At 55.4% G+C, this 17,820-nt stretch overlaps 1 protein-coding gene across 1 annotated transcript in view; it reads left to right on the top strand.

The window, feature by feature from the left end:
* The window catches only part of CDH4 (cadherin 4), a 540,404-nt gene that overhangs the window by 400,362 nt on the left and 122,222 nt on the right, over positions 1 to 17,820 (top strand). Inside the window, exon 4 of the mRNA XM_032592549.1 lies at positions 4,953 to 5,126. Within this exon, the coding sequence (XP_032448440.1) occupies positions 4,953 to 5,126 (174 nt within the window). The remainder of the gene's footprint in view (positions 1 to 4,952; positions 5,127 to 17,820) is intronic.

The raw sequence follows: 17,820 nt of genomic DNA, 5'->3' as shown, positions 1-17,820 counted from the left end.
GTCCCATGGAGAGTGTGGCTGTCCTGAGGACTAAGTCGGAGATTACCTGGGCCCACGGCGCCCCCATGACCCGTGACAGCCATCACTGTCATCAGGGCTCCTGGCCTGCCACTCCACACGAGCACTTGAGGGTGGAGGTTGAGGGTCACTTACTCGGCGCTCAGGAAGCATGGGGAACCCCACGTTTACATCTGTCCACTGAGTTTGCTCTGTGCTGAGTGAGTGGCCGTGAAGCCCTACGACCTCCCGGGCAGGGCAGCACCCACAGCGTGGGGCCAAAATAATGCCTCGGCCCCCTGCGGGCGGGGTGCGTCCACAAGCTGTCCGCGCCTCCAGGAAGTTAACCTCTTAACCACACCTTCTCGGGCATCCGGTAAGAGGACAGCAGGACCAAGTGATTTCCTCGGGGCTCTTTGTTCTCCGCATGTGCAGGTGTGAGCTTGGCCGGATCCGATGGTCAGTTCAGCAGCGAGGACCCCCCCCATCCCTGCCAGTAATGACCCTTCTAGCTTGGATGAGACTGTAAAGACCCAGTGATGGGGTGTGGCCAGCCTATCATGATGCCGGGCTGTCGGTTTTGGGAAAATTGTAGTGTTATAGACACGCACACAGCATACAAACACACACGCACGTACACGTGTATGCATGTACTCGTGCACACATATACGTACCTGCGTGCATTGCACATACACGCGCACACACGCACGCACCAATATACACCTGTATGTGCACACGCACATATATAATTTCTAGTAACAGTGGCACAGAGGTCACGTTCACTCCGCTGTCCGGCACCCGGCCATCATTTACTCAGAAATACAGAATTCGGGAGCGCGTTGGGAAAATCCGCGGGTGTCATCCGTTAGGAAATATTTTTGAGAGTAACTGGAAGCATTATTTGTAACTAGCGCAATTGTGCATCGGTGTTTAGGCGCCGTGTTCCGAGTGGGCCCAGGGTGACCGCGTGTCAGAACAGCACGCTTGTTCCAGGGGGGCAACCGATCATCTGCACCAACGTTTCTGCCCGGAGACGTGGGCGTGTCTTCCAGGCTGAGGCTGCACAGGTCTGGCATCGATTTTCGCCAGATTTTGTTATTATATGTGTCTCACAGCTTTAAAATAGTAGCAAATATGTGCAATTTATTTAAACAACACTAGGGAAATTAACGCCATGCAAGCTCGTCCTCAGCAAATGAAGATAAAGCAGTTCAAAAAAAAAAAAAAAAAGCAGCTTTATGAAAACTCCTTAAAACCCCGAGCCTGAAATACAAAGGACTCAGGTGAGCATTCTGCCTGCTGGCGCCCAAGCCTTGCCGGTGGGGCAGACCTGTGTTCTCCGCACCGTCACTGGGGGAGACAGCAGGGGAGCCACAGATGGCCAGCACCCCCTCCCCCGGCTGTGCTTGTGGCCGGGGCTCCCTGGCATCTCGTGCAAGGCTCCAAGTCCGGCAGGCTGCCCTCAAGCCGACACGCTTAAGAACAAACACTAACCCTGTCCCTCCTCCCGGGGCAGGTGCCCGGGGACAGGCGAACTATTTAGCTGCGAGCTGAGAAGCCCCCAGACCGGGCTGTGGAACGCATCAGTCACCTGGCGGCTCCTTAACACAGACTGCAGGCAATTCTCCGGGAACGCTGACTCCTGCCGGGCCTCCGCACACATGACTTGAGGTCGGGTAAAGGGGATGTGACCTCCAGGCAACGAGACCCACGAGTGAGGGGTGGCACTCAGCCAGGGGCTCCGGTCTTGAGGTCTGACTCCCAGGTTCAGATCCTGTCCCTGCCCACTGAGCTGTGTGACCTTTTGAAGTGACTCGGCCTCTCTGAGGCCCCCTCTGTGCCTCCCTAGGAAAGTGGGCTTGAGGACACGTCCTGCTGAGTCGGCGAGGGGAGTTCAGGCAGAGACCGCGAGGGACGCTCACGGCCCACAAGGCGTCAGCTACTCATGGGCAGGGAAGGCAGTTGTCTGTGCCCGGGCTGTGAGGGGACCGTGTGTGGCCAGGACCGTTCTGAAAGCGGTTCTGTGGTTCTCTGTGAAGCTCACGGAGGAAAGTAAGGATGCGGCCCCATCGCTGTGTCATCCTGAGAGCCGGAAGATGAGTCACAGCAGCCATTGGTTTGACGTGAACAGAAGTCAAGGCCCCCGGGGACGTGCACACCTCGCGTGGCCCCTCTCCGATGAAGGTGGGGAGTGGTGGACGAAAGGCTTGTGGTTTTAGTTGCCTCAAACGCTCGACTGCAGGAGCTCGGGCCGGGAGTCCTCTGGGGCCTGGGGGGCGTCCCAGAGGGGTCTCTCCTTCCCCTGTGTCTTGTCCATGTGGCATTGCCCGTGGATTCGGGAAGAGTTTACCTTTTCATCAAGTAGGCAGTTTTGTCCACATGTACTTAACTTATTTCTAAGCAGTTCTTTTGCAAAAAAAAAAAAAAGTGGGCAAGGTCCTGGGTCCACAGACGGCAGTGCTCAGACCACCCAGGCCCATCTTGCTGGCAGAGGGTGGGACCCGCCGTGGCTAGAGGCGGGTGGACTGTGGCCAGGTGCCGTGGGCTGTCCTATTCCAGGTCTGTCTTTGCCTTGTGAGCCGTGATGTGCAGCTGGCTCCAAAGCAGAGTCAAACGAGCACCAGCCATGAAAACAGTGCCGGGGCACCCGGAAAAGGAGCAAGGAGGTGGCACACCCAGAGACACCGTGCGTACTCGAAGCTCCGCACAGACGCCGGGCGCACACGTGAGGGTCCGCAGACACCGCGTGTGTATGTGAAGCTCTGCTGTGGCTCCTTTAATTTAGAAATTAATATAGAAACTTTTTAATATAGAAAGTCATACATGTTGCAATATTCAGAAATATAGAAAGGTAAAAGGAATAAAGTAAACTTGGGGAAAGCTCCCTGGTGAGCAGAGAAAACAAAAGTTTACATTTTGATGTTTCCTTCCGGTCTTTTCTGTGTCCTTACACACACACACACACACACACACACACACACACAAATAGGGACTTGTGCTACGTGTATACTCTGTTGCCATTCTCCACTTACATTATTTGATGGACATTCGTCATGTCCCCGTCTCCAAAGGGTAGCTTTTAATGACTCTGTAATATCCCAAGATACAAACATAGCATTCTGCATTTAACTACAATTTAGGGGCACCTGGGGGGCTCAGTCGGTTAAGCGTCCGACTTCGGCTCAGGTCATGATCTCACGGTTCGTGGGTTCGAGCCCCACGTCGGGCTCCGTGCTCACAGCTCGGAGCCTGGAGCCTGCTTCGGATTCTCTCTCCCCCTCTCTCTGCCCCTCCCCCACACGCGCTCTGCCTCTGTCTCTCTCTTTCTGTCTCAAAAATAAATACACATTAAAAAAATGTTTTTGCCTGTTATTTGCGGCTATCAGATCTCCAGAGGTTTTTTCCGATTATTTTCATTACTTGATGTATACATAATATCCATAATATTATTACAAAAACATCTGCAGTGAACATTTTATATGGAGATGTTTGTTTGCGTGTAGTGTTTTGGGGACAGATCTCCAGCTGTGGAGCTACTGGGGGTTTTTTTCCTAATTTTTTTTAATTGATGTACAGCTGACAGCAAGGAGCATTTTTGAGGCTGTTGACGGACTGGCCCAAAGCAGCAGAAGGCTGTGGTTAGCCCCCAGCAGCATCCGGTCAGGGCTCAGCCACCATCCAGTCCCAGTGGCTGCCCCATAGGCAGGGGCTCTGATGGCTTTAGTTGCCATAGCAACCCTCTGAAATCAGTGTTGTTATTGCCAGCCCCGTTTTATAAAAGCAGCTGGAGTTTGGAGGGACAGAGCGACTCGCCCAGAGTCAGTGGACCTTAGGGTGCACATAGACACAAGACACCGGGTCTGCCTAACGCCGGCTCCAACACCCTCAAACATCGCTTGAGCCGACTAACACGGCACAGTGCACAGGACTGAAGATCCATTCATTTAATCTTGTCAGTTTGATAGGTGAAGAGAGTACGTTACTTCAGTTTGCATTCATTTGATTAACGGAAGGTGTGAACATTTTTAATAAGCTTACTGATTTTTTATTTTGCCATGACTTTCTATTCCTGTCCTTTCCTGTTAGCAAAAAGATTTAAATTTTTTATTGATTTGTAGGAACTCTTTATATAGTGAGACTCTCCATCCTTTGACAGATTTGTTGTAAATCATGTTTACCGGCGTTATCAACTGTGTTTAGGGTGTGTTTTCGTAAACAAGAACTTTAAATTAAACTGTGTTTTCCAGGACGCCTGGGTGGCTCAGTCAGGTAAGCGTCCAACTTCACTCAGGTCACGATCTCACGGTTTGTGAATTGGAGCCCCGTGCTGGGCTCTGTGCTGACAGCTCGGAGCCTGGAGCCTGCTTCCGACTCCGGGTCTCCCTCTCTCTCTGCCCTTTCCCTGGTCCAACTCTGTCTCTCTCTCTCTCTCTCTCTCTCTCTCTCTCTCAAAAATGAATACACATTAAATAATATTAAAAAAATAAAAATAGGGGCGCCTGGGTGGCGCAGTCGGTTAAGCGTCCGACTTCAGCCAGGTCACGATCTCGCGGTCCGTGAGTTCAAGCCCCACATCAGGCTCTGGGCTGATGGCTCAGAGCCTGGAGCCTGTTTCCGATTCTGTGTCTCCCTCTCTCTCTGCCCCTACCCCGTTCATGCTCTGTCTCTCTCTGTCCCAAAAATAAATAACCGTTGAAAAAAAAAATTTTTTTAATAAATAAATAAATAAAAAATAAATAAATAAATAAACTGTGTTTTCCCTTGTGATTTCTTTCCCCATTCTTCCGTTGCTTGATCTTTTTCCCCCTAACACTTAGCCACTTTCCCAAGCATCATCCAGTCTCTCTGTGTTGATCTAGGACAGAACAGATTCTCTGAACAGATGCCTTTTCCTCTGCGCAGAACTTAACCAGACTTCTTTGACTCTTCTCTCCCCCCTCCGACTAATGCTGCAGAAAGGGAAGCCGAGTGCAGGTCTGGACGCCTCTCAGCCTCCGAATGACACGCTGTTGCCGTGGCCCCAGCACCAGAATGCCAACGGGCTGAGGAGACAGAAACGAGACTGGGTCATCCCACCCATCAACGTGCCGGAAAATTCCCGCGGGCCCTTCCCACAGCAGCTGGTGCGGGTAAGTGGAGACCCCTCCTGCTGGCTGGGGAGGGTCTTAGCTCAGTGCGTCCTCTCCTCCGGGATCTTGCAGGTGAGTCTGGCGGGCTTGTCCTGGAGTGGGAGCACGGGATGGTCTGCACTCGGTGTCCAGAGGTCAAGATGGTAATGAGACGGCACGAGACAGAGATCAGAAGGGCAGCCTCGTCCTCCAGGGAGGGGGGGTCCGGCCGGACTTGGGTCGGCTCGCCTGTGCTGATGGAAGGGGGCAGGGTGGCGACTTGGGCATGGCCTTTGTCCTCTGACACCCTTCTTTGCTCACACTCTTTGCCAATTACGACTAAGACGCTGGATGGTGGAAAGACGGCGTGTCTGTGCTGGGGATGACGGTGGCGGTGGGAAGTTCCGGAACTTGGGACGGAGACTGTGACCCCAAACTCGGGGCTTTTGCATCCCTAGTGGGGGGTAGGGCTCCTGCAGTGCACGAGCTCCCGGCCCCCTCCCCAAAGGTGCTTTCCCTGGGAGAAGGGAAGAAGTGGTTCTACAGATCTGTGTTTCAAAATCAAGGCCATCAACTAGCACTTCCTCCTTCCCTTTGGAGAAAATTGCAACCCAGTGCGGGCAATACTTTGGTAAAACGACGGTGAGGATCCTGTTTAGCGCCCCATCGTTGGGGAGCGCCTCGCCCCACTGGCCGGGGTGTTGCTACGGGTGGCCTTCCTTCCGGGGGCTGCTGAGCCTGTCCTGTCTCCGCTGCACCCACGCAGGGAGCTGGGCTGTGCGTTTCAAATGCAGACACGGAGCAGAGCAAGGCAGCGGGCCCCGCAGCCGATGCCCCTCCACACACGCCATGGCCGCGGTGCCCCGGCCACAGAACCTTGTTCATCCCCAAGCACCAAGCCCCTAAAACCCTCAGAATTTCCTGCCCCTTGAGAGCGCTGGAGTTGTCTTTTGTCATGATAATGCTGACTTTTGGAGAGTCCCCTAAGGACTGGGGACTGGTTGCCGGTTGCCAGGGGAACCGACTCGGAGAGGGGAGACCTTACTTTCAGCCCTGCCCCCCAAACGCCTGGGACGGGGAGGGGCTGGAGGTCACGTCTGTTGCCGGTGGCCAGTGACTTAATCCACCAAGTCTGTAATGCAGCTTCCACAAAACCCCAAGGGACAAGGTGTGGAGAGCCTCCTGTTGGCGGCCCGGGGAGGGGCAGGGAGCCTGGCATGTCCGCGTCTTACCCATCGGGGGTTCCTGACTTACACTCATTATGACAATCTAGCGAGTAGACTTGCTCTGGGCTACGAGGGGGTCGTGGCGGGCCCTCTGGGTGGGAGCCGCGATGCGGGACTGAGCCCCTCCCTGTGGGACGGACACCTGCTGTTTTCGCAGCCCGCGACAGAATAAACTGTGTCAGTTAAACTTCAGACACCCCGCCGGTGTCACAGGATTGCTTGGTGGGGGAGCCCCCCACCCTCGGGGGTCAGAAGTGTGGCCTGTGTTGCAGGCGCGTGAGGGCGCAGGAGGGACGCGGGACAGTCTTTCCACTCGTGGGGAGAAGCCACCCTCTGACCTCAGTTCCCCCCACCCCCGTGAGACGGGGAGCTCGGGCTTTCCAGAGCCCCTCCTGCCCTTGAGTGTCCTGAGTGTTGGGAGGTCCCTGTGATGCAGGCACAGACTTGAGCGAAACACTCAAGACGTGAACCCCAACCTGGGGGTGGAGTCCCAGGATCCCGTGTTCAAGGTCAGTCTGCCAACCCCCCCGGCCACCGACAGGATGACTTAGCTCTGTGGCCCCCACGTGCGCGCCCCCTCTCTGCCCTCGGGGACCCGTGTCTGACTAGCACTCGTCATCCGCCTACCTAGTGTTTTTTGTCAGGGATTCATTTTTAATGTAAATTATGCTGAGAGGAGACTTTATTTGCGGTCACAGTTGGAAAGCTGGCATTGGTGGCTTCGAGGAAGGCTGACCGCGAGACTCGCAGAAGGCAGAGAAAACACAGCTGTTGGTGTCTGGCTGTGTAATCGTCACCCTCAGAGCCTGAAGGCCGCCTGGGACTTGTTTCTAAGGGAGGCGAAGAGCAAACATCAGCCTTCCCAAGAGGCCGTAGTACCAGCAGCTTCCTCTTGAATGTCATCAGGATGGAAAGCCAAGCGGAAGGGGAGCCGGCTTGCCGTCGTGTGGTTCAGTCTTACTTACGGCCTCGTGCTTTGCACTGCTCAAAGATCAGCTTGGTAGGAAGCAGTTGCTCTGACTCCGGGGTCGCCAGGCTTTTTCTGTAAAGGCCAGATAGTAGCCGTGTTAAGCAGCCAGCCAGGTTCGGGTTCAGATACTCAACTCTTTGCGGTACGAAAGCTGCTGTAGGCAACGCGTAAACTATCCCCGTGTCTGTCTTCCAATGAAACCTTATTTACAGAAACAGGCACTGGGCCAGATGTAGCCCAGTTTGACAAGCGCACATCCAGCTTACCTCCCAGCGTCTGGGAAGCACCCTGGCCCACCTCCCCGGCACTTGGCGGGAACCTTATAGTGAGTGCGCGACCTTGTGATGGGTACCGAGGGCTCTGGTCTGCTCACGCGCCGCAGGTGCACGCGTGATGTTGTGCGTGCATCCTGGCACTTCTGGAATGTTCTGCTGTCCTGGCTTTCAGAGTTTCTCAGGTTAGTGGTCCTAGTAGGGACACACGAATCTTTCCTCCTCTGCGCCCATCTGTACACAGGCTGTGAAAGGTACCGTGGGCAGAGCCCCCGACCCGCGAGGACTCCCAGGGCCTGTCCCCTCCTGGAGGATGGAGAAGACGACACCTCTGTACTTTCTACCCGAGGGACCCGCCGTGGTCTCGGGGCCGGTCAGTCATAGCTGGAGGCAAAATAGCCAAGTCTCCCCCGCCGGCCGAGCCTTCGGCTCCCACACGGCCCGTGGATGCATTGATGGGGGAGGGGGTTGGTCACAAGGACATCTGTGTGCCCTGATGGGGGCCGCAGCATCCCGAGGACCCCCTTGCCACTGACGCGTCTAACCTGGACCTCGAGGAAGGAAACGGGAACGTGGCCTCAGGTGTCCACCGAGAAAAGCAGGGAACCGGTGGCACCAGCTCAACCTCGCTGTCCCCTGGCCCGCCCCGTGGCTGTGCTTTTGAACAAATTTGTCCTCCGCTCCGCGGACACCCTGGCGTGTCCAGCAGCCCCCATAGGGAGGGCCACCTCCATGCTGGCCACAGCCACTCCAAAACAGGCCACGAGCTGAAGGATAGGGTGTGGGTTAGTGTTAGCTGACTGCTATCAAGGGCATTCCCGGAATTTCAGAACTGAACACAAGACGGGTTATTTCCTGCTCCTGTGAAGGTGGTTTGGGGGAGGGGGGCTCTGTACCACGGTCACTCGGGGCCCCGGAATGAGGGCTGCAGGACTGGCTAGGCCTGGCCGTGGCAGGCACTCATTTTGCCTGAAGTCCCCTGGCCGAAGCCAGGTGTGTGGCCGTGCCTTATCGCAAGGGACACGGAGAAACGGGGGCCAGCTGTGCAGGGAGGGAAGGGGATGTGCGTCTCTGCCCCCGGAAGGTTCCCCTGTGAGAGCACGTGTGTCCTTTCGTCTGTGACGCCTCCCCTGTGCCAGGGGGACGGGACGAGGGGTGGCCTGACGAGAGGTCAGACCTGACCCTCCAAGCCTCGTCTTCGCCCCACGGCCCCCCTTGCTTTTTCCACAGCACTTAGTACCACGTGACTTCATGATTGCTACTTACGCATCTGAGCACAGGCCTCCCACGCCTCTAGTGTTGTAAACAGCAGGCACTATGTTCATTGAATGAGTGATGGAAGCAAAGCCCGGTGGGGGGCGCTGTCTGGGCGCCCAGAGGCTCACACACCGTGGAGGCCGGGGCACCAGGGTCCCGGCAGAGATCTCGGCCCCTCCTGGTGGGCCTTCAGAGTTTCTTGACTGATGGTGGAGTACTTTCCGTGGAACGGAATCCCAAGCCGAGCTGGGATCTTATGGAGAGATGCATCCTCAGCAGATGGAAAACAGAATCTCCTTACAGTTTCTGTAAGAGATTTGTCTTTTCCAAGTGCACGCCCGGTGATCATGTCAGAACTCGGGGCAGAAGCACACACACACGTGTGCACCCGTGCCATCCCACGTGATAGCACACGCGTATGACACCCACGCTGTCATGTGCTCACTTCCTGCCTCCCTCCTCTCTGGCTGCCTCCCTTCCCCCCATTCAGCTCTTACCTAGCCCGGGCAGGGGTTTGGGGAGGCTTCCTGCCCCCGTCTCTGTCTGCAGGACGTTGATGAGTTTCCTGTCCCTGTTTTGGGGGAAGTTGCTCCAGAAAGAAGCCCGAGTCCCAGCAAATGTGAATACAGCTTGATGGGGCCGGGAAGCCAAGCGAGGAGCACTTTGAGGTTCAGCTGGGATCAGCTGAAGTTGTGTGCTCATTAAGGCATTTCATTCTGATAAAATATGCTAAATGAAAAACTGGGCAGGAGAGAAGCAGGCAGAACGTTCTTCCCCAAAAGCCTCTGTTAATTACAGGCTTTTTCCTTGGAAGGACTAGCATTAGTTCTGCGATGCAGGGAGAATGAATAAGCGACTTGGGCGGAGGAGAACCCTGGAAAGGGAAGGCTGGCCACGATGGGCTGGGCCGCCAGGAGCGGGGCGTGTCTGCGGCACAGTACGGAAGTGCTCCTGCGGGCGTGCCCACCGGAATTAGGCCGCCGTCTAAATTTAAGTGGGGAGGGGAGAGCGGCCACATCACAGAGGCAGCACTCGGAAGCTCCGGGCTGTCCCTGCTTCAGAGCCGAGGGGGGACACTCGCAGGCGGGCTGATCCCCTGAGAAGCCGGAGACCCTGTGTTCTGGGAAGGGGCAGGAGGGGATTTTCCCCTGCTCCTGAATCCCGGCTCTGGAAGGGACGGTTTGGGGCCAGCTGAGGTGCCCAGCACCGTGCAGGCACCAGATTCAGAGGGAGAGGACTAGAGCGCTTTCCAGCTCCGAGGGCCTGCGGGCAGGCCGCCTGCTGCCCGTCATTCAGAATTTGGTCCCTTTGCTACCGCGGTTGGGATTCCTTCATGTGTACCTTCGTGGAGGGTTCTGAAAAGCCACTTGCTTTTCTAGCGTGTGTGTTAGGTTTGACTTCTGGCAAGATTCGGAATGAGGATAAAATCCGACTTCTAAGAAGTCTAATAAAAATTCAGAACTTGTTAACTTGAGAGGTTGTCCGGGGCAACTGTAGGAACCCGCTCAAGATGATGAGGAAGAAGGCTGTGCTACCGGGAGACGCGTCCTTCAATTTCAGAAGTCGGTATTTTAACAGACAGCAGCTCGTGCAAACCTGTCCTCGGAGCAAGGCCTGGAAAGGAGATGGTCACATAATCGCTTAGCACAAAGGGTAGCCACGCGGCGAAGGTGAGAGATGAGCGGGAGGCTGTTTCTAGAGCAGGGAGCTCACGAGAGCACGGCTGCAGGGGGCTCAGAAGGACTGCCAGAATCCGCGTCCCACCTGCCAGCCCAAGAGAGCTGAGAAGACCGGACCGGTTCGCATTTTCCAGGATAAGTTTGGCTCCCGTCCTGTGCACAGGTGCCACGTTGCTTCATATCCAACCACAAACATTTGCTGACCTGTGTGGATGCGGATGGGTGGGGTCTCTGCGGAGCTCCGTGAGCGATGTGTCCTGGGCCGGGGTCGGCACTGTGAACGTGTGAGACAGGGACACGGAGAGTCACCCCGTATCCGACCCAGGGTAGACCCTCCGTAGATGTTGATCAGATGCATGAATGCATTTGATGGGACCAGCTGAAGTCTGACTCCGTGTTATCCTGCGAAACGTCCGCTGGGTAACCTTGTGGTGTGGTCATCACTGCGTTCGCCTAGGAACCTAGTTTCTGGCTCTTGGAAGGCATCCGTTCATGTGTGAGTGACCAAGCGATCATTATTCACCATCTCACGAAAGTCAGGTGACCCTTTAAAACGTGGCATGTGTGTGTTTCCCCCCTTCTTCTGTTCCCTCAGTCTCCAAGACAGGGTCTCACTCCTTAGCATGTCTCACAGGACCTCATGGTCTGACTCCGCTCCTTGGAACACCCAACTACAGCCACGCTGGGCTACGTGCAGATTGGTCACACCCTTGGTTACCTGGACTCCTGCGTACGAGCCCTTCCCTCAGCCTGGAGGACTTTCTCACTGCACCTGACGCTCCCCAGCCTGGCCCCTCCCTGCCTCCTCTGAGAATACCCCGCTTCCCAGGACCGGCACAGGCCCTCCCACAGGGGGCATGGCAGCCCCATTGCCTGCCACCGTGGCAGAGTTTTTGACACTGTTTTGTCATGATTATTGATCTGTCTTTCCCACTAGACATAAAGGTCCTTGAGGGACAGTCTGCCTGTCAAGCACAACCTTGGGGACAAAATAGGTGTCATTAAGGACTTATCAAATGAGTGAATGACGCAGCTACTGTGCCCATCTCTACTGGTTAGCCTTTCATGATCATTTTGAAGATTGTGAGGTTTAATATACAATCCTTGAAAGTAATTACTTCGGAAGTTCCGCTTCTGGTAATGGTAGAGTAGCATATGTCAGACTAACACTTCTGAAATAACAATTATAAACTCGGCAAAAAAAAGTCTGCAACTATTTGAAGCTGCTGGACAGTGGTCAGTAGCCGACAGGAACTGAAAGGAGGAAACAGCAATGGGCGAGATCTTGTTTATGTGACTTTCCCTCTGAGATCACTTCTCATCCTGCCATCAACAGGCAGCTAGCTCTCACACAGAAAACCCATCTCGCTGGTCAGAGGGGTCGGAAGATGGGGTTTAGAACTGACAAAGCAGCGGAATGTGAGGGGATCAATCCTGTAAGACGTGTAGCCACAGATGGAGACTCTCACATCTGCTTATAACTTCTGCCTAGCCAGGGAGCTGTGCGTGTGGGAGGGAGACTCCAAAGAACCCAGCAAAAAGCAACAGCAAGAAGATCGAAAGAACTGAGCGGAAGTTTCAACTGCTGTCTCCTGCAAGGGAAACAGATTAAGATTTAGGTCCAGCCGAGTTAACTCCCTGCCTTAACAGAAATGAACACCCTTCAGAGAAAGGTAACAGAACCAGTCTGTACAATGTATCATCGACAATGACCAATACGCAAACAAAAATTACTAGACATATCCCCAGAAAATAGAAAGAAAAGAGAGAAAGAAGACAAAATGTAACCCATAATTAAGAGGGAAAAACTGCCCACAGAATCTAACTCTGGGATTACTATGTTAAAATTACCAACAAGACTTTTGAAATATCTTGTACAGATACGTTCAAGGACTCAAAGGAAAACACAGTCAGAACGAATGAATACGTGTGGAACCACAGCAGAAAAAAATGAAAACTAAAAACAGAACCAAATCGAAGTGGTAAAGCTGAAAAGTACAATATCTCTAATAAAAGATAGAGCTGGATGGGCTTCCAAGTGGATTGTAGGTGGCAGAAGGGTCACTACATTTAAAGATAGACCAGGGGGTCTTGGGTGGCTCAGTCGGTTGAGCGTCCAACTTCGGCTCAGGTCGTGATCTCGCGGTTTGTGAGTTTAAGGCCCACATGTGGCCTTCTGCTGTCACCACGTGGAGCCTGCTTCACATCCTCTGTCCCTGTCTCACTATGCCCCTCCCCCACTCGCAGTCTCTCTCTTTCTCAAAAATAAATAAAACATTTTAAATAATTAAATAAGTAAAGATAGATCAGTAGAAATCACCTAATCTGAAGAATGGTAGAAAACCGAAACACAAAATTTCAGCTGGATAAGAGAAGCGAACTTACAGATCCAAGAAATCTATTGAACCACAAGTAGGATAAATACAGAGAAAGCCCAATCTTGATCATCAGTCAAACTGATGAAATTCAAAAACTCGAGAGAAATCTTGGAAGCAGAGGAAGAGACACAGTCTGTCAGAGGGCAGGGGCAGCGAAGGTTGGCTTCTCTTTCGGAGGCCACTGGGCAATGGAAGGCCATTTTCAAGTTGCTGAATGAAGAAAACTATCAACCAAGAATTCTGTATCCAGAAAAAAAAATGTCCTTCAAAATTAAAGGTGGAATAAAGACATTTCTGATAAGCAAACTGAGGGAATTCATTACCAGCAGACCCACAAGAAGTGGTAAAGAATGTTCTTCAGGCTGAAAAGAAAGGACAAGGCTGGAAATTTTTTAGAAATTTAGATCTGCAGGAAGGGATGGGGAGAACAGGAAAAGATACACTTGGGGGATAATATTTTACTGAAAAGACAGCTGACTGTTTAAGGCAAAGGTGTGGGGCTGTATTGTGGGGTTTGTAATTCATAAGAGCTAAAGAGAAGGTCGCATCCACGGCTTTGTCACCGGAACGGAAGGAGCCGTTGACTAAAGACGTGACTCCAGGGGAGTTCTTAATGACCTGGAGTGACGTTCTCCTGGAAACTCTGTGACTCCTCCCGCCGTGAGTCCCGGTGGGAACTGCCGCTTTCCCAGCCCCCCGTGGGGGGGCTCAGGCCCCGCCCCCCGCCCAGCCCGGGTTCCAACACAAGCACACCACTCGAGACCCTTCCGCAGCAGCCGTCCAGCCTCCCTGTAATTACACATCGTGTGGAGACCTGAAGGGAATTCACACTGTCCTTGCTAAAGCCCGAGGGACGTGAAGAAAGCAGCCGTTCACCGACTCGGCGGCCTTGGGTTCTGTGATTTAATCAATCGCGCGAGAGAACCGTGCAGATCCTTTGTGTCTACTGTTCCCTCGTCGGAGCAGAAAATGTTCCCTTTCTTGAATTGCTTTAATGGCTATATTTATGCAGCTGAAAGATCTGGAAGAAACGGAAGTAGAATCAAATCACTGCAAACGCTCCGATAATTTATTGGAGAATATTTAATTAGAATATATTAATATTTTAGATTTCCATCATTAACTTAATATTCAGAGATTTGATTTAGTCATTGAATTGTTGTAGCGCCTTGTGCGGGTGGGTGTTTAGGGCAGGCGCTCTGAGCACCTGCCACAAATGGAGAGTCACAGCGGGTCTCCCGCCGAGTAGGACTTTTGCCATGGCCACCAGGCTCGAGTCTGCAGACCAGACATCATCTGCAAGTGTGGGCACGAGCTGGGAGTTCCGTTGGGCCTCACTGTGGAGGCCAAAGAGGAGGTCGGGCCGATCAGGGCTCAGAATATTCTGGAACTCAAGGAGCAGTGTCCAGCAATGGTGGGAGGAGGTGGTTGGGCAGGTGAGGGCTGCATCCCACCTGGCTGGCAGGTCTGGTTCACTGTTCCTGTTCTCACTTACCTCCAGGACAATTTAGTTGTTACCAGGGAAACTCCCCTGTCCCCTCCGGCTGCCCTGGGGCTACCGTAGGGTGGGGCTGGTCCTCCGACAAGTGCCAAGAGGAGGTCGAGTCCTCAGACTATATTGGGGTAAGGCTGCTGGCGGCCCTCTCCTGGAAAAGGGTGTCCTTCATTCTGGTGTGAAATGGTGACAGTAGGTCGTGGGGAAGGTTATCTGCTCCTCCATCACACGCTCATTAAGCTTTTACGTACAACCTGAACACCCGTTCTGTGCTGTTCAGGTGCAGAGGGTACACAGAGAATGGATGAGACAGAGTCCAGCCACCCTGGAGTTTATGTTCAGGGGAGAGAGATAAGTAAACCAACTATTAGGGGCCAGAGGGTGTGGGGCACGGCAGCAGAAGAATCGTGGTGCTGCAGAAGGGAAGAGATTTGAGCGGGGGGAACAGCAAAGTCTTAGAGGAAGAGCCAGGAGGTCAGAGTGGCTGAACGGAGACAGCCAGAGAGAGGGGGAGGGTGAGCAGTCAGCTTGGAGAACCAGAGGTCCAGGTCCTGAGTGGGGCGTGTGACTGTGGGGGGGACTTGTTTTTCTCTGAGACCCAAGGGGTGACGGGACGAGGCTTAGATTGGCCAAGACCCCTCCGGCTGCCGCTCGGGGACCAGGCAGAGTGGCAGCGGCCGAAGGAGACTGCCTGGTGAGGGGGCCCCTGCAACGGCCAGCACCGAAGGGCGTTGTTCCACTGCCCTTGCTTGGCACGGTAACGGAGTTGAAAACCTCGACAAAACCTCTTTGTTACGTTTCCATCGCGGTGAAATTCAAGATTTGGGAGCAGCGAGACCCTTGGGCTCTCCCCGATCTGAGCCTGGGCTTGAAGGGAAGGCGGCCACCCCTGTGTGACCCTCCACCCCCCCCATCCCTCCCTGAGATCCCAGAGCAGCGGAGGGCGCCCCCGGCCTGGCCCACGGTGGGTGCACCAGCAGCCCGAACCCGGTCACCTTGCAGATGCGTGTAGTGTGATGTAAGCGGAGTTCCGCGGAAACGTGAATTCGTTCCCAGCATTTACGCCGTGGAACGTAGGGCTTCCGTTCCCTAGAGAAAAACCACACGTGAGAGTATTTCCTTGAACGCTCGGGACAGCCGCCGTCCACGGGCCCGTCCTGGGTGCAAGCGTCAGCGGGACCGGGAGCCTCTGCCCCTGCTTCGCTCGCCGACAGTCCCGCGGGGCCCCCTGTGAGCATCTGGGTCGCGTCCCCCGAGCCAGAGTGCGCCGAGCAGCTCCGATGGGGCCAGCACATTCCTGGGAAGGACAGGGCGGGCCCGTGGGCACAGAGCGACACGCAGGTGCGGGCAGGACACAAGTGGGCAGGGGCCCTGGCCAGCCAGCACCGCGGGGTGGATTCCAGCTCCGCTTCCTGCCGGGGGTTGGGGGGTGGGCGGCAGGCATGTGGGCAGGAGCGCCCGGCAGCCGCAGGAGAAACATCCCACTCTGTGTCTGACCCGGGGCTCCGGGCCGCTCCCCCATCCTGGGCAGGCCAGCGCCTGCGAACACCGGGGAGCGACGTCCCCGCCAAGCCGCGGATTGGCCCGCGTGGCCACGTGGTGAGCCTGGATCCGGGGTCAGCGCGCGAGAATGGCACACTGGGAAGCGTGAGGGGCTGAGGCCGGCGAGCAGGGGCGAGGCACCCGTGCTTTAGGTTGGGGGGGGGGGCGGGGGCAGGGGTGAGGACGGGGCCTGGCGAGGAGACTGTTCTGGAGCGTCCCGCAGGGACCCCTGCTTCTGGGCAGGGCGTGCAAGACAGGCCGGGCTCTTCGCGCTGTGCGGTCTGCCCTGCAGGGCGGCTCGGCCAGGGCGGCTCGGGGCCCGCCCCTCTGGCTCCCTGAAAGTCACCTTGGGACCGGCGCCTGCGAGGCGTGTCTGCTCCTCGAGTGGCCCTACGTCAGGGGTGATGCGGGGGTGGCAGTGGGGGCCTTGGCCCAGACACTCGTGACCCACAAGGCGTGAGAGCCTCCCTTGGACCTCGGGGTCCACTCGGTGGCCTCAGGGCCGTGGGGCTTCGGGCCCCGGTGCGCGTGGTTGGGAGGCAGCCGCAGAGCACCCTCCAGAAGCCCAAGCCCCCAGGGCTGGGCCTTGCAGGGACAGAGCTGGGACAGCGTAGCACACAGGCTTTGTTTTCAAAGATGGCTGCGTGCTCGGAAGGGAACGGACAGCATAGGAGCACGGCTGCAGGTGAAAACACGGGCCCCAGGTCCTTCTCCCGCGTCCCAGGCGCCACCCAGACATGGGGTCAGGAGCTGCCTGGGTGCCTGGAACAGGTGCTCCCTAGAGCGAAGGAGGAGACGGGCTGAAGGCCGCGTGTGCCCTCCTGGGGGTCCAGGCCACTCTCTCCCGCGGGAGACCCGCTCACGCTCACGATGATTGTTGGTGTTTCCTGGCAACTTCCTCTGGCTTGTACACAGCCAGCATGGAGGCAGCTGCCCTCACCAAGCTCTCGGCTTAAAGACCCAACTGCCACCCACAGAAAGGAGGGTGCGGGGACACAGGCTCGAAAGCCAAGCCAGTCGGAACGGATAGGGTCCAAGGACGGGTGGTGTTTGGGAAACCAGACGCGCTCCAGGCCACAGAAGACGACGGAAATGCGTGCGCTGCTTTCTGGCCTCCCCAGTGACGCTGGGACAGCCACGCGTCTGCCCCCAAATGACGCCGGAGAAAGAGCCAGTGCTGGTGAGTCTGCTGTGACACGGTTCCTCTGTGCTTTGTTTGTCTCTGGCTGACAGTCCCTTCCCACAGCGGCTGGGTCTCCGGCCACACACCCGGGACTCAGGGACATCTCCGTACCAGCCGTCGGAAGAGGCCTCACGTTCTGAGCACCCGCACAAAGTTTTCGGGCCTTCGGGCTGCTATTCGATTGAGTTTCCTGTTTGGTTTTGGCTTTTAGAGGCTTCACGGGCTGTAATTCTCAAGTGGAGAGGCTGATCTCATTTTCCCAAAAATGTGAGGTGATGAAGACGAGAAAAGGACTACGTCCTCGGTCTGTTAAAAGCAACATTAAGCAGACGACTAACCAGCATCTCAGAAGAGTCCGGAGCCTTCCAGGCCCTCCAGGCTGGAGAAGGGAGGGTCCCTCCGCCTCGCCCTACCGCGTGCTGATCACCTTTCCCCATAGCGCATCATGAGGACACGGGGGCATTCACTGAGCACCGGCTCTGGTCAGCACTGAGGTACAGCGGCCTCTCCATGGTCACGGTTCTGTCCTGTCCTCGAGAGCTGACACACTGGTGGTGGAGACAGACAAGAGGAGAGGAAACTGCCAGGAGATGGACGGAACCACGGAGAAGATCAAACGCAGGGATGAGACAGACGGGGACAGGCAAGGTGGGGAGGAAGCAGGTGCTTTAGGTGGGGCGCGTTGGTGAAGACCTCTCCAAGAAGCCGCTGTT

The sequence above is a fragment of the Lynx canadensis genome, chromosome A3, assembly GCF_007474595.2.
Source record: "Lynx canadensis isolate LIC74 chromosome A3, mLynCan4.pri.v2, whole genome shotgun sequence".
Classification (NCBI taxonomy): domain Eukaryota; kingdom Metazoa; phylum Chordata; class Mammalia; order Carnivora; family Felidae; genus Lynx; species Lynx canadensis.
Note: the sequence above shows the minus strand (reverse complement) of the source record. Positions and strands in the feature narration are given on the sequence as shown.